The sequence below is a fragment of the Neofelis nebulosa genome, chromosome 13 (assembly GCF_028018385.1).
Source record: "Neofelis nebulosa isolate mNeoNeb1 chromosome 13, mNeoNeb1.pri, whole genome shotgun sequence".
In the NCBI taxonomy this organism is placed as follows: domain Eukaryota; kingdom Metazoa; phylum Chordata; class Mammalia; order Carnivora; family Felidae; genus Neofelis; species Neofelis nebulosa.
The window spans coordinates 13,225,361-13,251,927 of NC_080794.1; the positions used below are offsets into that span (position 1 = coordinate 13,225,361).

The window sequence follows — 26,567 nt, forward strand, 5'->3', positions numbered from 1 at the left end:
CTTTAAGAGTAGAAGCATTATCTTATTTTGTCTCTATATAATGTAAACAATAGTAACTTATACTTGGTAAAATATTTTTTCAATTGTTTTGAACTATTGGTCATCCTATAAATATATATTTAGGCAATTACCTTATAAAATTTTATGGCTTTTCCCCCAGACAAATATTTTATTTCTTTTGATTTATGTAGTACAACTTTAGAATTAGGAGAGACTTTAGCAATGCTTTACTTTAAGCTTTTAGAGATTCACTTGACCTTGGGTGCCTGGGTGGCTCAGTCAGTTAAGTGTCCAACTCTTGGTTTTGGCTCAGATCACGATCTTGCAGTTTGTGGGTTCGAGCCCTGCATCAGGCTTTGTGCTGACAGTGTGGAGCCTGCTTGGGATTCTCTCTCTCTGTCTCTCTCTTCCCTTCCCCCCTTGCTCTCTGTCTCTCAAAATAAATAAAATTAAAAAATTAAAAAAAATAATAATTCACTTGACCTTAATTTATTTTTAACTTAAAGATTAGGAATCTAAGGTTCTAACAAGGAAGGTGAGCTTGTAAGGGTTCACACAGCTAGGAACTGGAACTCAGATCTCTTAACTGAGATCTGATAGTCTTTTGATTAAAAAAAAAAGGTAGTTTCTGAAAGAACATTTGAAAACCAAGATAGTTCTTTCCCTGCTGTTCATAATATCTACATGTTGGAAACGATGTAGATATCCAAGAATTCTCCCTTGAGGAACATCTTTTACAGAAGCACTCCTATATGCAAAAGGATCATATATGAGGACGTTAGCTCTCACTGTTGTGGTAGCAAAAATAAAACAACTTAAAGTCCATTCTCCTGAGAGTGATTAAATCTGGTACATTCATATCAAATGAAATAAGTCTTTAGGGGCGCCTGGGCGGCTCAGTTGGTTAAGCGTCCAGCTCTTGGTTTCGGCTCAGGTCGTGATCCCGCAGTTTGCAGGATGGAGCCCGCATCCCACTGTCTGTGCTGACGGTGTGGAGGCTGCTTGGGATTCTGTCTCTCCCTTTCTCTCTGCCCCTCCCCCAACCTTCTCTCTCAAACAAATAAAAAAAAAAAAAAGAAATGAGTCTTCAAAGAGAAAAGATAGACCTATGTATGCTTACACAGAAAGATTTAAGACCTATTGTGAAATTCAAAAATTTGTAAAATAGTTGGGGCGCCTGGGTGGCGCAGTCGGTTAAGCGTCCGACTTCAGCCAGGTCACGATCTCGCGGTCTGTGAGTTCGAGCCCCGCGTCGGGCTCTGGGCTGATGGCTCGGAGCCTGGAGCCTGTTTCCAATTCTGTGTGTCTCCCTCTCTCTCTGTCCCTTCCCCGTTCATGCTCTCTCTCTGTCCCAAAAATAAATAAAAAACGTTGAAAAAAAAAATTTGTAAAATAGTGAGTATAATTTTGTAACATTTATGTTTTCAAAATCCCAACCCATATATATGTACAGAGAAATATGGATACACACACACACACACACACACACACACACACACACACACAGAGAGAGAGAGAAAGAGAGCTGGAAACATAGAGACCAAACTGTTAATACAGGTTATGTAAGGAATGGGGAGAAAATTTGCAGAGAATAAAGGGGACTTTCACATGTTAATTTATATTCTTTGGTATTTTCCAAAGATGTGCAATGTTTATTTCTATTGTTTGTGTAATAAAAAAATAACAAATCGAACTGACCTATTTTATTTTATTTTTTTTTAATTTTTTTTCAACATTTTTAATTTATTTTTGGGACAGAGAGAGATAGAGCATGAACGGGGGAGGGGCAGAGAGAGAGGGAGACACAGAATCGGAAAGAGGCTCCAGGCTCCGAGCCATCAGCCCACAGCCTGACGCGGGGCTCGAACTCACGGACCGCGAGATCGTGACCTGGCTGAAGTCGGACGCTTAACCGACTGCGCCACCTAGGCGCCCCGACCTGACCTATTTTAATGTAGACAGACTGCTGCAGATGCTAATGGCAAAAAAATAGAAGTTTCGGGGCGCCTGGGTGGCTCAGTCAGTTAAGCGTGTGACTTCGGCTCAGGCCATGATCTTGCGGTTCGTGAGTTCAAGCCCCGTGTCGGGCTCCGTGCTGACAGCTCGGAGTCTGGAGCCTGCTTCAGAGTCTGTGTCTCCCTCTCTCTGCCCCTTCCCCACTTGCACTCTGTCTCTCAAAAATAAATAAACATTAAAAAAAATTTTAAATAGAAGTTTCACCTAGAGTGAAGGTAAAATGGAAACTTCTTTGACATTAACTTGTTAGTAGTTTAGCGTGACGACTGTCCTCTTTCAGTGACACTCACGTGGGTGTGTCTTGAGAGATGCAGTTTCTTCTCCTCTCCTTAAGTTCCCAGACATCACATAGGATGGGACACTTTCCCAGGGGGGTCCAGAAGAGGACACGAGGGCTCTCCTTTTGTTGCCTCCCTATCAAAGCTCAGTCATCTATCCTATCAGATTCAAGGTCACAAAGACAGTTAGACGTTTTACTCTGCCACGTGGTTCAACGGCTATATGTTATCTTCTTTTGGAACAATGGTAGGGCTGTATTGTCAGGATGATGTAAAACCATCGTGGCCCTCTCTCTTCCCTCTGCATCCAGCACTTGACTTCTTCTGGCAAAGGGTGTAGAGAGCAGAATTGTCTGGCTCGGCGGAGAACGTACATAAAAGCAGTTGAGACCACGAAGCATGGGACACGTAATTCCCTGAATTTCCAGCACACTGTCTTCATTCCTCCAGGGTCGGGGAGGGTAATTTTCACGACATAACCCCATGGCTTGTCCTGGTGACTAAGAAGTCAAAGATGGGCTGATAAGGACCTCTGTCTTTCCAGTCTTTGCTCTGTGCGTTCTCCAGTGCTGTCCTTCATCTGGGCTGCACTAGACTGGTAGCCCCCCGAGAACAAGATCTCCTTGGGGCCATCTCGGTACTGTCTTCACCTAGGTCCTACCTCCTCCCTCGTGTACAGAGGCTGCTCTGTAAATAGACATGGGACGAATGAATATTACCAGTCAATTCGCATGCCAGCTTCCGTCGTTCATATTAGTTAGGTGGCATTTCAGATGGCAATGGATCTAAATGTCCTCAAATTCTGTTCGTAGACAAGGAAACAGACTGGCATTTTTGACCAATACTGTTCAGCTACACCTGATTTTGGAAATGTTACTGTATGAAAATGTAGCCCCATGGAACAAATTTGAGCGTGTGAGCTTGGTTTTCTCTACAATGGTATTGACCACCTGGCTTATTATCGTATGCCCCTTCTTTAGTGTAGAGGAGTTTGTTTACTGATTGATCATCATCTGGCAGAGGGTGGAGGAAAACAAAATGCCCGTGGTCATCGTCAGCAATGGTTAAAAGACTCTGAAGTCCTAATATGGGGAATTAGAGAAATAGTACTCTGAAGACCAGCACATCGAGTACCTGAAGAGAAACACACCTGGGATCCCAAGGAAGATTATCAGAGGGGTGTGGTTCTCCAAGTGTGGTCTTCTGACCAGCAAGTATCAGCCTGGGTCCACCCTGGACCCATAACTCAGAAACCATGGGGTGGGGGAGTGGGGATGGGGCGAGGTGGCCAGCAGTCTGTTTTCACAAGCCCCACCTGCGGATTCTGACACTAAACTGTTTTAGAGAAATCAGATTTTGTAGAATGACTATAATTGGAATTTCCGCGCATACCCTTAGGCTACGCTGGGGAAGAACATACATTTTCAGCCCCAGTTCCTGTTCTGATTGTCATTGATCTCTCTGAGTGGCAGTACAATATTTCCAGGCTAATCAGGGTTAAAACAAGATGGTCAAATATTTGCCAGGAATATTCGGGCTTTTCCGAGGGACCCAAACTTTAAATAGGATTTTTAAAGCGTTATTTTCCTGTTTCTCCCCATACATTTTCCAAGAGAAGTATAAACACACCCTTTCCACTGGAAAATAAACCAGTTCAGCTCTGACTTTTTATTCCTAACACCGCAGATGTCTGCTAGTTATCCATCCCGTATAATTCATATTCTCTTGTGGAGTGCCAAGAAGCCGCCACACATCATTATAGAGCCCTGAGTTGTGCCATCAGAGGGAGAGAGGTGGAGAGGGAGAGAGCGCTAGCATTTATTATCTTCATTATAACTAGTAGGACAAAAAAGCAAACAAAAAAAGGTCGTGTTTTAATTAGATAAAAAAATACCATGTACAGCTATCATCACCGTCCATTTCTAGAGCCGTCTTATGAACCCCGACTGAAACGCTGTGTCTATGAAATAATTATTTCTGAATCCTTTGTCCCCTGTCCCTGGGTAACCACCATTCTGCACTCTGTCTCTATGAATGTGACGACTTTAGGTACCTCATATAACTGGCATCAGACGGCGTACGTCCTTTGGACTGTCTTGTTTCACTGGGATAAGGTCTCTGAGGTTCATTCAAGTTGCGTGTTTCAACACTCCCGTACGGTTTAGGTCTGGGTGTTGTTCCGCTGCTGGTAATCGTATGTTCGTTAGTACCCAGCGTGTAGTTTTCCACAGAGGTGGCACCAGTTTTGTATTTCCAGCTACAGGGCACATGGTTATAATTGCCCCACAAACTCCCCGACGTTTCTGTGTCTTCTTCTTGTTGTTTGATTACTACTGCTACTCTTGCTATCTTGGGAGGCAGGAAATGGCTTTGGATTACATTTTCCCAGTGCATAGCGAGGGATGTTGAGCATCTTTTAATGGGCTTATGGGCTATGTGTATGTGGTAATTGGACAATAGTGTTTTGTGGACAAATATATAGTTGAAGTTTTACTTGTCTTAATTTTTAGCTGTTGACTTATTGGCACACTTGATATACTTGGGATGTCGATCTTTTATCGGCTATATTGTTTGCGGGTGTCTTCTCTTATTCTGTGGGTTGCTTTTGCAGTGTTGAAAGTATCCCTTGATGCACTTTTTAATTTGTATATAGTTCATTTAATCTATTTTTCTTTGTCACCTCTACTTTTAATACCATCCAAGAATTTATTGCCAAATCCAATTTCCATGAAGCTTTGCCCTGTATGTTCCTCTAGTGTTTTTATAATACTAGCTTTGTTTTGATCAGTCTCTGATCCCTTTTGATTTAACTTTATACCTCATATCAATCCAGTCCAACTGTGTTATTTGCATGTGGACGCGCCATTCTCTCAATACAATTTATTGAAAAGATTGGGAAAAAAAGTATTGAATAAAAATAAGAAGGTCGGAAGTCAACACAAAGCGGGAGCAGCATCTACACACGCACATCTCATTCCTCTGCCCACAAATGCATCAACTTTCGTATCTCAGCTCACGCTTTACTCCTCTTAAACACGAATCTCTTTGTGCCACAAGGGTGGGCTGTCATTGCTGTTATTCTTCTGGAGTATCTTGAACTCCTCCCACACACACCTCACACCTGTTCACTCCTCCCACAGTGCCTGGCACATAGGAGCTACTGAAGTAATGACAGTTGAATGAATGAGTGAATGAATGCAGTAAGGATGGGGCATGGAGGTCACAGAGTTGCGAAGAACATGGTCTTGGCCAGACCTGGACTCTAATCTGGGATTTGCCCCTTGCTAGTTGTATGACCTTGAGCATGCTACCTAACAGCTCTGGGTTCCGGTTTTCTCATTTTTACGATGGGAGTGACAGAGTAACCTATATCCTGGAGTCATGGTGCCAAATAAATGACACGTGCTGGGAAAGTGCCCGTGGCAATGCCTGGAGCATAAGTGAGCAGTCAGTAACCAACCACTTGCAGTCTCTATGTTAGTAATGGACTCACAGCTGGTGGTATGGGGCCACACCATTATACTAGATTGGTAGGAAGTTGGCAGAATTCCCGAAGGCTGGCAAATGAAGAATCTGGTGAATCTTTCAAAAGCGAGAAGTGGCATCCTTACTAATTATCTTCAGAACAAATCATCAGCTTATTCTATTACACCTGACATGGCACCCAAAGTTGGCAATAGGAACACACGAGGGGAACATTCCCCAGCAGACTTAACATGATGGCACCATGGCTCATGCTTATCAACAAAGTAGAGAATTACTACCTGGAGACAGAAACATTTTAATTTATGGAAAGGTGTTCCCACAGTGATAAACTTAGCCAGAGCATGTCCCAAAACATGCTAATTCCACAAGATGATTAGCCAAAAAAACGAGATCTGTACTCCAAAAATTTGGGAAATGAGGCATCCTATATCTCTTCTTTTGGATACTTTCAAAGCATATTAGAAGGTTAAGGACTCTGATAAGTCCCACAATGAAAAAAAAATCTGTTTTATGTTGGTGAAGTTGTTGTTTACAAATTTATTTGACCATGGGTCTCTTTTATCAGTAGCATCTACTAACAGTCCATAGAATTAATGTTCCACAGAGCTGGCTTTGGGAAATGATTATTTGGACATTGTTTGGTGAGATGTTTTACTGTCTCACTGTTATAGTTCCCATATGAGAAAAAAGTGATAAGGACTGAATCTCATGGTTCAGTTCCTTCCTCCTCCTCTTCACCCAAATGCGTCTCCTAGAATTAATTCTTACCTCCCTCCTTATGTACCTAAAGTCACAATCATGTTGCATTAGACCAGTGGTCCTCCACTGGGGGCAATTTTTCCCTCCAGGGTACATGTCTGGAGACATTTTTGATTATTACATCTTGCGACTGGCATCTAGTGGATAGAGGTGTGGGATGCTGTTAAAATTCCTATAATGTGCAGGACAGAGTCCCATGACCAAGAATTATATGGCCTAAACCATCAAGAGTACTGAGGCCAAGAAGCCCTGCCTCAGATCCAGAGTTATGGCCATGCATTCATCAACACAGTCAATATTTAGTGAGTGTCTACTATGACCGGGCACAGAGATAAGGGCTGAGGAGACAATAGAAGCTAAAAAACTCTCTTGGAATTTATAGTTTAGTGAAGGCAATGTGTGTTAATTAAGGAATCACACAGATAATTGTAAAATTATAATGTTGATCAATGTTATGGACCACATGTCCCTATTTTCTGATCCAAGGTTGAAATATGGTGTTTGTAGTCCTCATGCAGTTATGAGAGTGCCACACGAAGCCTGCCCTGTTTAAAGTTATGGGAAGTCATCTCAAGCCTAAGTGTTTTCAGAGCACATTTCAAAAACAGTCATCTTGTATGGTATGTCCCACCTGGTTTAATATTGTTGAATTCTTTCTCAATCATCTCTTCAGAAGTAGACAGCATCAGGTTTCTCACATACAGGATTTTCACCGAAGACATTGTGTCTTCGTCAACTTCTACTTCTGGTTCTGCCCAGTCTACTGCGATAGGATGTCCCCATAACTGAATTCTTCCTGTTCAAAAGGATCACAGGTATGATTAGTTATATAGAAGCCAGGACAATGCCATCTCGGTTCACTGAGATGGCCTTTTAACTTCAGCGGATGCTTATGGTCTTGACTGAGCACGAAGACAAATATTAAAAGAGGTGGATACTGATTTCAAGAAACATTTCAAATAAATGGAAGAGCTGACTAGAAGGGACTTCTGTGTGACAGATGGTTTATGGTAATAATTGCATACAAAGGGAACCGGGATGTGGTTTGAAATGGGGCAGAAATGAGGCCACGATGGGCAGGTTTGGGTCTTTGAACAGCTCTCACGGGGAAAGTAAGTCTTTGAAAGTGAGATGGCAGAAGGAGAGAAGGGAAACAATGGATTTAGGGCTTGGACATAGAGTCTGACTTCATGAAGCATTAAGGTCATTAGGGAGTATGTCTGCTGCTTCTAGAATCTGCGTGACCAGGTGCCACCACCGAGCAGTCTAAAAACCCGTGGTGTGTGGGCAGGAGTGAGCAGGGTTCAGGCAACCCTGGTTTGTTCTCTGTCCCTTATGCTTGGTCAGGGCTCCAATCAGCTGTGTTCATGCCTAGTTCTCTGGCTGCACATGGGCAACTTGGGAATTGGCAGAAACATTCTTGATCCCGATTGAGAAGACAAAGAGTAATGGAAGGGTCTATGATGAGAAACTGAACTCTTTTTAAAGGGGTAGTTGTTCCCCATGACTACGTATATTTTTGTATTTCTACAGTTGCAATTTATTGAGTGTCTTGCACTATATACTGTGTTTTCCATATGCTACCTTGGTTCCCGCTCACAGTAACTCTCTGGGGGAGGGGAGTGACTGTCTCGATTTTACGGAAGAGGAAATGAGCTTTAGAGGGATGAGTAACTTGCCCAGACCCACTTCACTTCTTCATGGCTCCTTTGTGTTTTGGGACTACCCAGCCCTGGACCCCTACACAGGGCAGAGCCCAGCTGAAGTGATGGGGGGTCAACTCAACTTCTAAATTTGATTGGAAGTCTTGTGTGTTTTTTATTAGTTGTTTTGGAACAAGCTACAGCCTGGAAGCAATAAAAAGCTTGAGAGAACACAATCAGAAATTCTCAGTGTTGGTAAGGGTTCAGTTGTTCAAGTATTATTCCACATGGGAGGCAATCATTTTCAATCAAAAGGCATCTTTTTATTCTTTGGAAAGCAGTTAGTGAAACCATCTGTTGCACTGACTCCCTGAAACCCGAACAAAAAAGAGGCACGTTTACATGAGTTAGCTAATCCCAGAGGGGCTGGTTCTTGTGGACCCCAGTGGCTAGCTACCTGCCCTGCATCCCAGGGGATAGTTTTCTTCATCCCTCTCTTCCCTCTTCTTCCCTCTGCTCCCTTCTATTCCTTCCCCTTCCTTTTCCTTTCATTCCTTTTGCTTTGTTTTCCTTCCCTTTCTTTTCTGTGCTTTACATAGTCCTTGCTGACTGTCCTAGCCCAAGATCCCCAAGATGCCTCTGGTTTCTGTAGCTGAGGGCTTCTCAGCGTTGGCCTCAGACTGTAAGAGCTTTGAGAAATACCCAACCTGAGTCTCACTCATTGTTGAGCTGGACCCAATTCCTTTCCACTTGCAACACTGGACTGTTAAGTTTTCAGAATTGTGTGAGCCAGTGGATGCCATCTTGGTAGTTTGAAATCAGCCACAGAGGGACTGTTAATACCATGGGAATCTACACATACTACAAGGCAGGACTTTGGATTTTCTCTGGGAGTTGCCTGTTAAAGATTGACCAGCTCAGGGGCGCCTGGGTGGCTCAGTTGGTTGAGCATCTGACTCTTGATTTCAGCTTGGGTCATGATTTCATGATTTGTGAGATCAAGCCCCGCATTGGCTTCCACCCTGTTAGTGCTATTAGCTTGGGACTCTCTCTCTCTCTCTCTCTCTCTGCCCCTCCTCTGCTTGCACTCTCTCTCTCTCTCAAAATAAATAAACCGAAGTTAAAAAAAAAAAGATTGACCAGCTCATCACTGACCCCAGGACTCTTCTTCCCAAATTTGATATGAGTGGTCCGGGTTTCAGGATTCTTAAAATCATCTCAGTTAATTCAGCCAAAGTTGAGAACACTGCTCTAGCCTTCCTGGCCTGGAACCACAGTCTGCCTTCAGCCAGCCTGAAAATCTGCAGAAGGCTGAAGTGGACAGAAATGAGAGGAGGTATGGTAAGCAGTGATCTCAAACATCCCCCTGAAAGTCAGTGTTGCGGGGGATTTGGAAACATGGCCTCTGAAGCCAGACAAGTTCGAATATCAGATCGCCATCCTGGCTAGGACACCACCTTCCTAACCATCAATCTCCTCATTGATAAAATTGGGATAATAAAAGTCACTACCCAGTGCTGTTGCAAAAATAAAAGATGATACACCTAAGGGACTTTTTTATTTGGTCTCTTTTCTTGTGTGTCTAGTTTTCTCCGAGTGTGCACTCTTTGAGTGCAATAGTTAGGCTTGATTTTTTTTTTAAGAATTTCCTTTGGAAGAGAGCAAAGCACATTGTAGAGTTTTAGTAAATGCTCCCATGCTGAGTGGTCCCCACGTGTACTTGTTGACCTCCCATGCAGGTGATGGCCAGAACCCTTAGTTGGAGGATTTAGCAGTGGATCGTAAAACTAGCTCCACTACAAGATCATCTGGAAAACTGAAAACACCAGTGTCCCAGAGAAGCAGATTCAGCTGAGGAGAGATTGATTTGGTTTCTGGTACTGTTTAAAAGTGTCCTCAGGTTATTCAGGTCTGCGGCCCGTGAGAGACAGTCATTGACTTAGATTGCAGGTTCTCAGACTCATGGTCTCAGAAGAATAGCATCTTGGGAACTTGTTACAAAGGCAAATTGGCAGACGCCATACCTGACCTTCTGACTCCGGAACCCTGGAGGTGGGGCCTGGCTAGCTGCACTTTGACAAACCCTCCAGGTGGTCCCCGTGCAGGCTGACACTAGGGCTTTCTTCAGAGTATCCTTTGAATGTTCTGTTGGCCTCTCAGTTGGATGCAATGACTTTGTTCGACACATGCCTCCGCAAACATGCAACATCCAGAGAGGGCTGCCGCTGTCACCTGGGAAGGTAGGTGGCTGGGAGGCAATACATTGTGTTCGACAGCAATTTTCTGTCTGTCTCCAAGTCTGGATCAACGAAGAAGGAAAAGCTTCTTGCGGTCCTTGCTTATCACTTTTAGTAAAGATCTCCTTCTTTCAGAGTAGGCCCTCCAGAGGACGGTCAGTGACCGAAATCCTCTGTTGTTGACTGTATGGTGAGGTAATAGGTAGAGTGTCCAAAGGGGCAGTAGATTGTGCAGGTAGAGAGAAGCACTTTCATGGGCTGATATGCTCTTTTCTTTGAAGACAGGAAGTTGAGGGGATATTCTAGTTCTTTAGGAACACTGGCCCCTGAAAACTATCTTTCTCCCATTTTGGACCATCTTTCACTGCTGTGCTCCCCAACCCCCTTGGGACAGAGTGGCACCATTCAGTCTCTCCACACATAGAGATCAAATTCCTACTGTTGACAAGAATTGTAGAAAAGATGATCTGGTATTTGGAAACAGTGACCTGAGGGTAATGTTCAGGATGGAGTAGGCAGTTGGTGGGGTACGTCCAGAGAAGAACAGAGTGGGAAGAATAATCTCGAGTGTTTTAAAACAGTCTATGTTTGGGAATAAATGTTGTGAGACTCTACGGGTAGTCTGAGGTCAGTATGGATACAAGGAACTTTTTCGTGGCAGAACTGTTGAACAGAGAAGAGTTGAAGAAGACACCAGAGATGAAGTTCAGGTCACCAAAAGGCTAAGGGTGCCTCATGAGGAGGGCCCGTGATTCTCTGTGCCTGGGTGGCCCAGGTCTGACCATCGGGTGGTGACGGAGTAGTGAAAGGAAGCATCGACATTAAAAATGCCCAGCTCTCTAAAGGACTCAGCAAATTTGGGGGCTGTTTCCTATCTTTTCCCTTATAAGCTGCCTCCATGAAAATATGGATAAAAAGTCTTCCCCAAGATCAGAAGCCGTCTTCCAATTTTGCAAACTTCTAGAGGGTGAATGCTCTCATTGAGTTAACACTTGTTTATGTTCTGAAGTATAGTTGATACACATGTTACCCTAGTGCCAGGGGCAAAACATAGTGACCGGACAACTCTACATGTTGACGTTGCGCTCACCACAAGTGTCGCTATCACGGCCCCATACAATACCATTGACTACAACGTCGTTACAGTACCATTGACTACATTCTGACTCTGTACCTTCCATCCCTGTGACTTCATCATGGCTTTTTTGTAAGGATGTGTATGTGGACAATGTAAATCTAGGTGGTGGTTGTTTTGTCTTTAATTCTCATGGCTTTTCCATGGTGTTCAAGAGAAGAGTTGATTCCAATGTGTCCACTCTGGCATTCTTGAAATCCTCTCATTTTAGTATCGATTCCTCTTAATACCTTACTCTGTGTAAATTTTGGTGACTATTTTAGAATGAGCAGAGGACTTTCAACAATTTACCCTAAGCTGATCTGACTGAGGGAGGGCCTTGTTGGAGTCTTTTAATCTCTGGAATTGGTGGCTGTTGCCCAAACAGGACCCACCCTGTGGTTGTAGCACCTACTAGCTACCTTTCTGTGGAGGGCTGTTATTTCTACCCCGCCCCCCAGCCCCACATTAGATACTGAGGAGTCATGGTATGAGTTCATTTCACTTAATTGCCATCAGGCTAATGTGTCGCTTGCAGGCTTATTCTACATTGTAATGGACAACCTCCTCCATTTCTAGTAAGCCTGACAACAGCATCTGTATAGAAAAATAATGTATATATTCACTTTTGAGAAGATTCCTCACTTTAACACCTTGTTACAGGGCTGCTGCAGCTCTTAGGTCTGGAAGTCCCCAGGGCAAGTACATTAGACTAAGGGCATGTTTTCCAGAACCCATTCTGTGAAAACTTCAGGGAGCTTAGTCTACGGTAACATAGATAAGAAGGGGAAGGGAGTTAGGATAGCGCAGAAACAAAGCTCCAGAGCAAGCCAACCACACCCAGCAGGTACCTCCTCCTCTGCAGCAGCCTGAGGCAGAGCGGAGGAACCTTCTCTTTGGGGAGGGGATGCCAACCTGGCAGCAGCTTCCTTCGGGCCATGGCAGCTGTCCGATGACTCTCGTACTCCACGAAGGCAAAGCCCCGGTTTCTGGTTTTATCTGCGGCGCTCGGGTAGACAATGACATCGACGACTCCCTCGGTGACCTTTTTCATCTCTGCTAAGATCTCTTCCCGCTTTTTGGTCTTGGGGATCCCCCCAACAAACAACCGGCAGTTGTCCACACTGGCACACACCCCTAAGAGACGCCCGTTTCTGCAAAAACAATGAATGAATGAATGAATGAATGACATTCTGCTTGGCAAGAATCCTGTGTGATTGAGGTTTAAGAAGTTGAAGACACGAGGGGCCCCTGGGTGGCTCAGTCGGTTAAGCATCCGACTTCGGCTCAGGTCATGATCTCACGATTTGTGGGTTTAAGCCCCATGTTGGGCTCTGTGCTGACAGCTCAGAGCCTGGAGCCTGTGTCGGATTCTGTGTCTCCCATTCTCTCTCTCTCTCTGCCCTTCTCCTGCTCATGCTCTGTCTCTCAAAAATAAATAAATGTTAAAAAAATTTTTTTTAAATATAAATAGCTCTTTAAAAGCTAAGTCCACCTTGGGGTGCCTGGGTGGCTTAGTTGGTTGAGCGTCCAACTTCGGCTCAGGTCATGATCTCCCAGTCTGTGAGTTGGAGCCCCGCGTCGGGCTCTGTGCTGACGGCTCGGGGCCTGGAGACTGCTTCCAATTCCGTGTCTCCCTCTCTCTCTTCCCCTCCCCCATTTGTGCTCGCTCTCTCTCTCCCTCTCTCAAAAATAAATAATCATTCAAATTTTTTCCAAAAAAAAAAAAAAAAAAAAGAAGTTGAAGACACGTGACTGTGAACCTGATTAAGTCCTGCAGATGTGACATGTTTGGTCTTCATAGTGTTTTCTCACCACCCAGGATAATTCCCGATACTGGGGCTGCTGCACCTTGGCCCACGTTGCTCACACTGCCTGCCTGGGTGGGGACGGTCATGAAATTGCAAACCTGGCTGCTCCCTGTCCTCGCCAGCCCAACAGGGAAGCTATTCTGACATGCCTTAGAAATTTTCACATAGCATCTTACTTGGCCTACGCTAAACCTGTGATATGGGCATAACAGGTGCTGTTTCCATTTTCCAGATGAAAAACTCGAGGCTCCAAGAAATTAAGTGGTTTGCTTAAGATGGTAGAGATCTTAAGGGAGGAAATTGGCCTCCGGACTCTCTGTTCAGTTCCTGTTTCTTCTCTATGGTGTTGCTGATTAGCAAGTTAATGTTCATCTCCACCGGCAGAGTGCAGATTAAGCTTTTCTGGGGGGACATTTGGGGAAATGTGTCAGAAATCTTTTGTGTATGATTTGGGGGCACATAGTGCCCCTTCTGGGAGTGTCTTTAGGGAAGAGTTGAACACCAACATTTTTGTGTAAGGATATTCACTGCTATTACTTAAAATAGTCCCCAGATTGGAAATAATCAAAATATCCCAGCATCCAGGACCGGTGTAAGGCCTCTTGGCTGAGACGATATCGAATCTGAGGTTGGACGTTTCCTCCTTGTGCACCATAACAGGCTTGTCACCCTGGGTTCTTCCTCACTAAATCCTAATGACCACCGTTAGGCAGTCTAAAAATGCCTCTTCATCTTTCTAAATGTCCCTTTGGGTGAATGCTTCTGCTCCTGGCTGAGAATCACTGGTGAACAAGAGACGGGCATTTATACCGTAGAATGCTCGAAAGTCATTATGGGTAGTAATGTAGAAGGGTATTTATTGGTTAAAAAAACGGCTCACAATATGCTTCTGGCTTCAAAATAGATGGCAAAATACATGTATGAGGAGACTATTTTGATGGACACGGTGCTGAAAACCTAGGAAGGCAATAAAGAGCCAACATAGTGATTATCTCGGGGCAACGGGGTTATGGAGGAATGGTTTGCACGTTAATGTTTTTTTTTTTCATTTTGGCTTTTGCTATTTGTTGTATATCAGGCTGTGTGACTTTTCTAATAACAGGAAGTTATTAAAAATGGGTAAAGTTCCTTTAACAGAAATGACTTGTGTGTCATGAGCAGAGGTGCTCAGCTGGGTGAGCAGGGGGGTTGCTCTGCTCTCTGGGAGCTGGTGGTGTTGAGTCCTGTGCAGGTGCTGTCACCGGGACGGGGGCCCTGCCCCGCTGTCCTCCATGCTTTGCTGAAGAGCTGGGGACCCAGTATCAGAGGTGTGACAGGTCCATTACAGTCTGGTGGACATTGCCCCAGGAATGTGGTTTTTCCCGGGGGTGGGGGGGGGAGGGAAGGGTAGATAAAGTAATCTTTGGGATTTTTGTTTTTGTTTAGCTTGCTTACCTTCAACCCCCCTCTATTCCAAGATACTATTTCTTTAGAAAGTCTCTTCTTTTTGAGGGAGGGCCAGTCAGGTGTCAGTGGCCAACAGGTGGAGCCTGGAGCCTCCGTGTCCTAGTTTTAAATCTGTGTGGTTTGTCCTGCACTTTCCCAGCGCTGCTTAGAGATGAAAAGCCACCTCTCACAAGCTGAGGGCACGGCTTTCATGTCTCTAGAAGCCAGGCATGAGACAAATCTCCGTGAATATTTGCTGAGGAGGAGGATGATATGACAATTGTGGGTCTTTTCCGCATAAAGAACCTTATCGATCCCCTGAGAAAGGGTGGCTAAGAGCCAGTTGAAGTTTATCCTTCTCTGCAAGAAAGGTTCTCTCTCTGGCAGGACTGATCCAAGGCAGAGCGGGAGCAGGTGAGGACGGCTCTAGGGTATCTATTCTTCGGCTTCATATTCTATTTATCCCACACCGTGATTTTTAAAGTACCTCTGTGCCTTCCCCTTGCTTCTGGCATCCAACCTGAACTTTGACTTTCACCAGCTTTCTCTTTCCCGATGCTTTATAATATTCCTCTTCCTCCTCCCCCTCCTCCACCCCCTCCTCCTCCCTCTCCTCTCCCTCCTCCTCCTGTCTGCTGTAATCATCAGCAAACACTCATAGAGCATGTGATCTGTGCCAGGCACTGAGCTTCGCTGCGTGGTCTATTTATGTTTCACGATGCCCCCACGGGGTAAGTATCGTTTTACCTCTTTTATAGTTGAAGGCCCTGAAAGTCACAGAGAATTCTATTACGGGTCAGGGACTGTAATGGATCGATTGTGTTCATTATTCATAGCCTCTCTTCTTCCCAAAGCACGGACAGGCCCCAGGGTGTAACAACGTGTTGAGACCTGTGCTGATTCCCTACGTAGCTGAGTCAACATCTGCCTCAACTTCAAAGCTATTTTGGGGATAACTCTTGCTCTTAAGGTGTCTAGGCTCCATGAAAGACCAAGGAGTGGGGACTCTTCCGATCCCCGGATCCCTGTGGCTGGAATATTTAAAAGTTACACTAAAATAGAGCTTGCTGTGGTCCTGTCCAAAACAGTTCAGGGGTGCATTATTTTCCGCGACAGATGCCGAGAACACGTGAGTAATTATGTGCCGAGGGTAAAACTTGCTGCACGAGGTTCCAGGATTTCTCCGAAGGCACCTGTGTTCTGATCGCCTGGTTCCCGTGCCAGACAACCCTCCACATTCCAGACAGAACTCTTTGGGATCCGTGGAGGCATGTGCGGAACTTCCTGGATACCTTCCTCCAAACCCCGGTTCCAGGCTCTGACCTTGGGATGGGGTGGCTGGGCTGTTACAGTTGCCAATCCAGTCAATCTCTCGATGGCTGGAGGGTTTTAAGAAAAGTGACCCAGTAATTGATTGATTTTACAGAATTATGAGGATAATACATGACTTATTTGGGGCGTAGAGGAAGGAAGTGAGGGAAAAGATAATAGTAGGAAATCTACTCTCTATTCACGTCTAGGATGACAATAATTTTCAGAGGCAGAGAGGAAATCAATGAAAACTGCATCTTGGAATTGATGAATGTGCTAATATGTAAGAGTTCTGTCATTTATTGACCTATTACCAAGTTCCACACACTGGGGTAAACATTGAAAAATCTTTAGAGCATCCCCACAATAACACCTGTGAAATGAGGACTCATATCACCACTTTAGGGAGGAGGACATTGAGGCTCGGAGAGGTTATGTCACTTGCCGGCACTCAGGCAAAGCCCGTCTGACCCCAAAGCTATTACTTTTCAACGGTTCCACTAATCTTTCTTCCAGGTGGCCCAGGACTTCCTTTATGAGAGGATTCAGGACAGTTCCCTCTCTATGTGAAGGTGTTAGAACTCCGTTTCGTGATGCTAGTCATATTTCCAGCCGATAAAAGCCAGTTATTGATTGCACAGGGCCAATTGTGCCCTGGAACCTTCCACTGGTCCCATGATTTGCAACATCACCTATGTTTGGCTGGCTCTGTGACCTCTGTCCTGACTCTGATGTCATGCAGATGATCACCTCTTCAACCTCTCCCCCGAGACATCTCGCGTGAATCTCGAATGTAAATCCACCCCAACTCAGCTCTTCATGTGTCCAGCAGGCTATTCTCTCATTCTTTCCCATCTCAGTGACTCTATCTCATCTACAGATACTGGGACCCACATCTTAGCTTTCTTCCCTGAATTCGAAAATTGCTTGCACTCTCAATCCAATATGGAGCCCGTCTTGTCTGTGCGACCTCCAGAAGGCATCCCAGATTCGGCTTCTCTGAGCACCTGCACTGCCGGCCCCTGTACACCTGCCATCATCTGTCGTCCAGACCTAAATGAGTCTCCCACTGCAGCTTCCCCCTTTCCATCTTTCCCTCCCTGTTACTTCACCCAACAGCCAGAGTTCTGGTTTAAAAAGCACGGACCTAGTGAAATGTTTTCCCCTTTTTATTAGAATAAAAGCTAAATTTTGAATCGCGGTGTATAAGGCTCTCCAACTGCATCGGCTTCAACTCTCCCGTCTGTTTCCACCTCCTCGGTGCTGTTCTCTAACACACTGAGCTTGTTCCCACTTGGGAAACGTTGCCCTTGGTGTTCTTATTCTCTGGAATCATCTTCCTCCAGGTCTGGCTGTGACGGCTGACTCTTTGCATTCAAGTTGCGTGTACAGTTTTACTTTTCCCGGAGGGCAGGTTCTTAAGGACACCAAGTTAGAGTAGCCATTTCCTCGCAGGTGGCTTTATTTTTTCACTCTTAATTTATCTTTCAAGTATAGTTGACACACAATGTGACGTGGCATTCAAGTGCTATGAAAGCCCAGAGTGCCGTGCTCACCACAAGCATAGCTACCGTCTGTCACTGTAAGATGCCATTATAGTACCATCGTATCCTATGCTGTGACCTTCACCCCTGTGACTTATTCACTCCGTGACTGGAAGCCTGTGTCTCCCCCCGCCTATCACCCATTTTGTTCAGCTCCCCCAACCCCGGCAACCATCACTTTGCTCTCTGTGTTGGTAGGTCTGGTTCTGCTTTTTGTTTGTTGCGTTTGCTTTCTTCGAGTCCACTTAGGACTGTCCTACTCTTAAACAATCTGTATCCATTTGCTTACAGGGAAAGGTATCCTGATATTTCCAATGTGTTGAACAGTGCCCAGCACATATTTATGCAGATCCGTTGTCTGTTTCATTTTCCATCAGGAGAGGCGGGTCTTACCTAATTTCGTAGTTGTTAAGTTGTTTGATGGCGTCCTTGGCTTCTTGTCTATTTGAGAAAGTTACAAATGCATACCCTCGATTGTTGCCATTAAAATCCATCATCATCCGCATTTCATAAATTTTACCCATCTGCAGGGAAAAGAGAGAGAGAGAGAGTCCAGTTTGTCTATTTGTCCTTCCAAGTGAAAACACACCCACACAACGTTTTCTGAAGTCTTACCTCTGCTATGTTTGACATTTGCATCCCGTGTGGAACGCTTTGCATAGTTTCATTCTGGGTTCGGATCTGCTATCTGACTCACGGGCAAAGTCAAGTTACATAAAGAAAACGTGTACACATGGCATTTCAGCCTGACTTAACAGAGTATGTTTTCAACGGAGTAAATGGCCTTTCATCATTCAGTTATCTGTGGATCTATCCCCCATCCCAGGGACCTGAAAACGCGTTTGTCTTCAGAAGGACAATGTCTTGACAGATTTGTCCTTGCCCTCTACATTGCCTCTGAAGTTTCCATAGTTTTGTCTTTCCTTGGTCATACTCCACCACTGATGTTTAAAACAAAAACCCGGATGCTCATTTGAAACCTTGCTGAGCTGATTTCTTAGCTGTCTTTCTGCCACCATGATCTCAAGATGTACAGGGAAGATGTGATTTAGAGGACAATCTGGGGATTCCTGTTGTTTTTTTCATCTGTAGGCTGAAGATCGGTGCTAGTCTTACGTGACTGGTCCAATGTCAGGACTTCCATAGTAGGAGGACACTCACCGTATCCCTCTGGCCTCAGATCTTTTGCTTTGCCTATAAACTATTCCTTCTTGCTACCACAAATCTTCTCTGGCAAGCCAGGCTCAGTAATTTATTATTGCTGGCCGCTGTACGATGAGTGACCCTAACAGGTCAGGCATATACAGGGAGAAGAGGTGTCATTAAATGTGTGTGAATACCCTGGTGGTTGGTTACCCCTTGGAACTGCCTCCTCCCCATTTTCAGGTTCAGTATCTAAGATTCTTACCGGATTAAATACCCATAGTTTGTGCACATTCCAAATGAGATTTTTTGTACAAAATTAGGAATGGTTCTGAAACTGAGGCTGACTTATACATCCAAGCAATTTTGGCATTTAGAGAAAGAAATTTTTTCTAAATTTTATATGGGGCACCTGGGTGGCTCAGTCGGTTAAGTGTCCGACTTTGGCTCGGGTCATGATCTCACAGCATGAGTTTGAGCCCCACGCCGGGCTCTGTGCTGACGGCTCAGAGCCTGGAGCCTGCTTCGGATTCTGTGTCTCCCCCTCTCTCTGCCCCTCCTCAACTTGCACTTTGTCTTCTCCCTCTCAAAAATAAACAAACATTAAAAAAATTTTAACTTTTCTAGGAATGGGGCTGTTGAAACACCACTTGGTAAAATAATAAAAATAAAATTTAATTTTGTGTCCTCCCTGTAAGTTTGGGGTTAGTAACAGCATATCGCTTGGAATTAAAACTGAGGAAATGTATTCCTTAACTATATAATGACTTTGAGAAACTACATTATTAATCTTGTTGATGCCTTAGGGCAGACAAATTCAAACCTGTAGAAGGAAATTTCGTTCTGAATCCCTATGTATGGATACACCTTTGAGCCATGACAAGTGCACGCATTCTTTAAACGCAAAGGGTATACTTTTTAAAACCGGATTAAAATGTCAAGTTGGAGAAGTATCTTATTCTGGAAGGTTGTTGTAGTATTATTATAGACTGATAGCTATCTTGCTGTGAACTCCATATGTCTGTGCCATTTCAGATCAAAGATCAGAATTTGAAAGTTAGCAGCAGCAGTTCAAGCTGTCAGTCAAGGAAGAGCTACATCAAGTCAGTGGCAATAAGGGGACAACCACTCACAGGAAGGTCTTAACTTTGTCCATGTTGAGGAACAGCAGTTGGAAGAGACACCATCACTGACCAAGAACAAGTGTGAAACAAAGTGTGGAGTATTTTCCCCTTGAAAGATAAAAAAAAAAAATTAAATTTGGACTCACTTTTTCACATAATGGTATAAGTTCATCCTCAAAAAGGTCTCGTGGAAGTTTCCCAATAAAAATCTCACAGCCCCTTTCTGGGGGTGCAGCATCCCAGCCAGGTGGAGGTCCACCATATTTTCTTTGCCCATTTTCCTGCAAATCCAGGGTGGATTGTACGAGGGAAAGAAGAAAACAAGAAGACCTTTAGTTTGAGTGCCTCAGTTATTCTCAAAGTCATGATAAGGAACAGATTTATCATTGACAAGTAATAGCTGGTCAGAGGATAAAATCAAGGTCCTTTACGTGGATTTTAATACCATGCTCTGTGCTTCAGCAACTTGCTTGCAATAAGCGTCATGAAAATGTGTCAAGTGCTGGACAGATATTATTATTGCTGTTCACACTCACCAATGCCTGACCATCGAAGGATTGGACAATAATTTCAATCTGAGGCTCTGCTGTAACCTGGAGTCTGTGGGGTGGCGGTAAGGGTTCTGGAGTTGGGCTGCCTGGCTCTATGACTCACTAGCTATAGGGCTTTGGGCAAATGGCTTAACTTCTTGGAACCTCAGTTTTCTCATATACAAAGTGGGGATAATATTGGCTTTTTGATTAAGGGAGATAATACATCAAATATGCGTGGCACCGTTCTCGGCATCTCATAGCCAATATTGATGAATTCTCTTCTCGTCTCCCTGAATTCGGGCCCTCTCGTGGGCCAAGGGAGGGAGGCCATGGGAGCCCCTACATAGAAACATTGTGGATTAACGTTTGAAGGTGTGGATTGGCTAATTTTGGGGGTAGCTAGTGAGAAACTTAAATCTGTTTTCAAAGCTGACAGGATGGTGAGAGGGGTTTACTAATGTTGGATCTCTTTGTGGGGAACAGTGCTGTTCTCAGTCCAAATAGAATTTCCTCCTCCTCCTCCTCCCTCCTCTTCCTCCTCCTCTCCCTCCTCCTCCTCCTCCTCCTCCTCCTCTTCCTCCTCCTCTTCCTCCTTCTTTTGGCTTTGTCTTAACTAACCGTTGGTGAAACCAACCAACACTTGGCCTTCTTTGGGAAGGAGTAGTTCTGGTTCTTTTCTTTACTAGACATTAGATATTAAAGATAGCATTACTGTCTTTATTTTTCCAGAAGTTAAAGACTGGAAAGCAACTTCAGGGGCCCCATGTGAAGTGTGGGCCTGGTCCACCACTGTTGACCTGGGATAGTGTATTTGCTGGGGAGGGTCTTCTTATTCCCACTTAGGCAAAGCCAGAGATCTTTGTCTTTACACCTTATTATGATTTTTGGAGAAAGGTGAATATAGGGGACAGAATGACAGTATTCATTGCTAACTTCTACAAGTGATACGTTAAGAAGTTTTAAACTATAAGAAGTTTTAAACTATAAAATGACATACGTTGTTGGAGAAAACAGTAACGTAGAAGAGGAAAAACATGGTAAATATATAAGGTGAAAAGAAACATTTCCCAGTGCATCACCCTAACCATCTATAGAGGCAGTTAGTGTTTTTTGCGTGTCCAAATATTTTTCCACGTAGATTCTTAAAAGTCAGATGTTAGTTGTTTAAAGACCTTGTTTTACAGGATTGTTTAAAATCAAAAGTAAAGTGGCTGCTAGTTTCACCATTAAATCTTTCTGTATCCCAACTTGAGACTTCCTCAACTATTTTATAAGTATTAGCACAAAGGCTTTTGGATCACAACGTAAATTACGTCTCTGGTTGTGATCACTTTTTTATTCCTAATTTATATCATGTTGCTTTCAATTAAAAAAAGGGGCATCGGATGGGTGTTCTACCTTTGCCTTGATTATTTTATGCTTCCGACAACTGGGTGTTTCTTTTACTAAGTATTTAAACATTTGCCTCAAGAGTTCTTATCCTTTTTTCCTTCCCCTATATTTTTGCAGAATCATCTAGCAGCAAAACATTTACATCACTGAGAAATGAAATGTTTTATACTTATAGGGGGAAAAAACTCCTTCAGAATTCAGTGAGCTGTATCTTAACCAAGAATTTATTGAAAAATACGAAGTTGATATTTTCAGAGATATATTAAAAACTTCTATTTATTTCTTGTCTAACAGAAACCTATACGGCACTTGCTATATACCAGACACTGTCGTAACCCTTAAAGAACGTCACAGGTTCAGGACCATGGCTCTCCTCGTTTTACCCAAAACACTGAAGCCTAGGCAGATTAAGTAATTTGCTGAGGTCACATGGTTGGGAAGAGGCAAAGCTGGGATTTGAACCCAGGCAGTCTGGTTTCAGAGACCATCAGCCTTATCCCCACATTTTGCCTTGTTATATGGAAGCTTAATCATTTATAACAGATCCATACCTTTAAACACTCATTTAAGAAAAAAAAATCAGCATGCTGTTAAATTGCAAGCTCTCTGCTGCATTTAAAATCCTTTCCAATTTCCAATCATTTTATTACACAAATTTTGGAAGGACATATCTAATATCTGTTGCCTATAAGGAGGCATATTTCTTTCACCAAAGTAAAATCCACCTTCTTGGTTTGCCCTCACCATTTGGTTGATGATGATCCCTTGGGGGCGATTTCTGTGTATGTTAAATGCCTAGAGGTCTAGTCGATGGATTATTGGAATACACAGCATAAATTTGGTAGTATTTTTATTCTTCAGGTTGAAGAAACCCAACTTTTATCCCATAATACTAAAGTAGCGATTCCAGAATTTCTGATCTGGCAGGCTTTGTCTGACAGTTGGAAAATAAATAGGCAACCAACAGATTGACCTTTAAAATTTTCCCTTCAACTTTCTTTCTTGCTATAATTGCTAAAAATATCACTGAACTATTTTGTGGACATCACGTGCATGGGAGGCTTCATCTGCTTATGAGCCAAGATGACTGCACAGGAGAGCTTATTGTCTTTCTATGGTTTCTATGAACACTTGAAAAAAATTCCCCAAGGATATTTTTGGGGATCACAGAGTCTGGCTGGCTCAGAGACACCTCAAAGTTCATGCCTGGGGGAGATCTGTTCTACCCACCACCCACTGGACTTGGACTACACCAGGCTGGAAGTCTAGACCAATTTAAGACCATGCTGGGCGTTAGTCATGGTATTAGAATAGCTGTCCATTACTCAGAAAGGACAGTTGGGAGCTGTATTGTCGGTATTTTTGGCACTGTTTTTATAGTTAAGGAGTTTAAAATAGATAAAGCCCGCTTATAATGGCTCTTTCCCTGACTGACTGATGTCCTTCACAGGGGACACATTCCCTCAGCACAAAAGTATTAATAGTTCCGAGAGAGAGAATATAGGTTTTTGTTTTTCTTGAGAGGATGTTCATTAAACTCTGGGAACCTGTACGTTTCTAATGGAAGATCTAGAAACCACTTACTGTCTGTTATAACGCATACATACATAGAAACCTTCAACTAGGTAAATGACAAATTGAAGACCTAATTCTAACTATAAATCCAGGGGGTTGAATTCACATATTGGATGCTGAGCCTACCTAGTCATTCAGTTTGTATATCAAGAGTATTTGAAAGTTCCTCTGTCACAGATTTTAAATCTTTCATTATGGAACCATAGAGTCTTTAAGAAATGATGTATACTATCTTGAGTGAAACCACTCACACTTTCATAAATGATTGTAGGCAATGAATCTTAGCATGAGGTCAAATGGGCTGAGTTCATTTTGACCACCTGGCATCTGCTCTTTTCGTACATCTGGGGAATCTGAGCAAAATTGCATTTTCCTACAAGAGTTAAGAAAGGCCAGATACTTGTCATTCCAAATTCTTTTGCAGCTGGGACAGTCATGGTTACAATAAAGTGAACTTGAATTCTGGTGTAGGAATCATACTGGTGCAAACTTATAATGTCGAGCACCCATGATATATTTTCTTATTATTCCAGATTTGTGTTGTGGTTTCCTAAAACCATACTTCCTAAAAACCTTAAAACCCCCCCTGAAAGCTTACTCTTAAATCTAGTTCTCCAAATTTATAAACAAACACTCTTTTAGTAAACTTCTTTCCTGCATAATCGGCAGGAGTTGACTTCTGTTATTTACACACAATAGTAGCAGGAAAAAAAAATCCCACAACACTTAACCCTAATTGAGTTACTGTGCTAAGTATGGGCTTTCCATGTATTAACTCGCTTAATCTCAACAAACCCAACAGGATGATAGCATTCATCTTAGAGATGAAAAATCCAAGGCACAGACTGTGTCCCAAGTCACTCAAGCTGGAAGTTACAAAGACAAAATTTGAATCCTAAGCCCTATGCCTGTGATGATATTTTTCCTTGGTTTTTATATTAACCCAATATGCTCATTTTGCAGATGAGGAAATTGAGACCAGAGATATTACAGGGCTCACCTAAAGTCACACTGGTTTAATTTCTTGCAGAAAACACTAGTCTGAGGGTCCAATAATTCTCAATCTGGTGAATTTCATGGGACATATACTGTTAACAGTCACGAAAGCCTTTTTCTCATAATTCTTCATGTTGCACTGTGCCTACTTTTTTCATTCAGCTTCACCAGACCTAGAGACCAGATGGTTTGTTGTCTCCTCTTAGTGAGCCCATTTATAAACTGGAGGGAGATTAATTAATAAACCCTCTTACAGCCTTCTTCTTCTTTTTTTTAATTTCCTGAACAGGAATTTTAATTCCTTGAATGATTCTTTGGAAATGATCTGTAATCCTCATCGTGGTTGCCTTTAGTCCTTTGTTTTTTCTTGCCAAGGGGAAGAAATTGTGTACGGTCCCTTACTAAACTATTTTCAGATGTTCTCTTGCCCACTTTCCAATTGCTGATGTTTATATTTATTTCTGTTCCTGTTAGCTCAGGTGCTGGATGGTCCACTCAGGCTTGGTGGCATTTGTAGCCTTTGCAAGCATGCCAGTCACCGGGGGCATGGCCAGAGCACTGGTTCAGAGGCCAGACTCTTGTAGACTGTTCTCAACAGTCAATGTCAGTGTATCAAGAACATCTTTTGGGACTGTGTCTTTTGAAGTTTATGACTTAATACCGTGTGTTCCCAGTTATTTGTAAGATTGAATAAAGTTATTAGGCATTATTTCTATTCCCACCTATATACCACCTATATATCTCTTATGTCATAGGGTTCAAGGCAAATGTAAGAGTACTTAAATGAGATGCACCCAAAGGATCCTCTTAGATGTGATTTCACTTTTGGTCTGCTTATGACCTTTCTGTTGTCTGAGGACAGCAGATGGTGATGTAGGGAGCACTCATTTTGTTGATTCTATATAAAGATAATCATCTGTGTTTTAATTATTCACTCTCACAACTTAACATCAGTGACTTCAGGTTGGTAAAATCTATTTTAGGCTGAGAAATTTTAGGGAGCAGAGTTTTTTAAATTTATATACCGTTGAATTTGACATGACCCTTATTAGTTACATATTGGTTCTTAATTTTTTAATCCTTTTTTTTTGAGAGAAAGAGTGTGAATGGGGGAGGGGCAGAGAGTGGGAGAGAGAATCCCAAGCAGGCTCCATGCTGTTAGCACAGAGCCCGATTTGGGGCTCTATCTCATGACCGTGAGATCATGACCTGAGCAGAAATCAAGAGTTGATGCTTCACCGACTGAGCTATCCAGGTGTCCCCCCGCCCCCCACCAATTATTAGCTAAATTTTTTACAGCCCTTTAAAAGAATGCTCGATATGAATGTCAGGTATTACTTTTCTACAAATAGAGCAATAATAATTGTGATGTAAGGGCTGAATAAATGGGATGTGGCAATTGACAGAAAGCGAAACCACATCTGGAAACCGAGAGGAAAAGCTAAAGCAGGGATATAATAAGCAAGTACAAATTGAACTTTCTCCTCACACAGCTTTGTGTTTCTGAAAATGTGGTGTGTGGGATATTACGTAGTTTACAGGCCGATGTTTTATCTCAGGAGGCACTTTATTATACATGAGAAAACATGTAATTATATGAAACCTGTGGCTTTTCTGTTTACGTAAGTGAGAGAAAGTTTACTTCTAAACTTAACTTGAATAGAAATGGCTGATTCAATAAATTCTGAATAATATTCTTGCTGGTGTGCATTCATGGCAAAGATCACAAAAAGAATCACAAATCGATTTTGGCTCTTGCAAACTTACTTCACTCTCCACAGAGTCCTTATGTTTGATCGTACAAAAAAAATATATGCTACAGTTCTCCCATGAAAATGACTTTTTTAGCAAATTAGGAATCACGTTCTTGTTTCACTTTGGAAAGCTGACTTTTGAAGGCCTGTTGCCTAGCAAAACATTCCTAATGTCATCTCAGGTTACTTGTCGTCTTACGGAGGCAGAACTAATTGACATTATCAAGTGCTGCATTTAACAACCTGTAATAATTTCCTTTTCCCTTGAAGGATTATGTGTGGCAAACCATTCTTTTGGAATTCAGCAACTCGCTATTTGAAGCATTCAAAAGCCAACAGCCCTTTAAACATACCTTGTATCTTGTAAAGCTTTTCATAATATACATTTCTGGCCAATTTCATGGGAATAGTCAATTCAAGAACATC

General features: G+C 43.1%; 1 protein-coding gene across 2 annotated transcripts in view; it reads right to left on the reverse strand.

Annotated features, from left to right (window-relative positions):
• The window catches only part of A1CF (APOBEC1 complementation factor), a 77,776-nt gene that overhangs the window by 15,237 nt on the left and 35,972 nt on the right, over positions 1-26,567 (reverse strand). For both annotated transcript variants that reach the window (XM_058696317.1, XM_058696316.1), the window contains exons 3-6: positions 20,038-20,172; positions 18,018-18,148; positions 12,449-12,687; positions 7,171-7,335 (exon numbers count right to left, since the gene is read on the reverse strand). In XM_058696317.1, the coding sequence (XP_058552300.1) occupies positions 7,171-7,335; positions 12,449-12,687; positions 18,018-18,148; positions 20,038-20,172 (670 nt within the window). The remainder of the gene's footprint in view (positions 1-7,170; positions 7,336-12,448; positions 12,688-18,017; positions 18,149-20,037; positions 20,173-26,567) is intronic.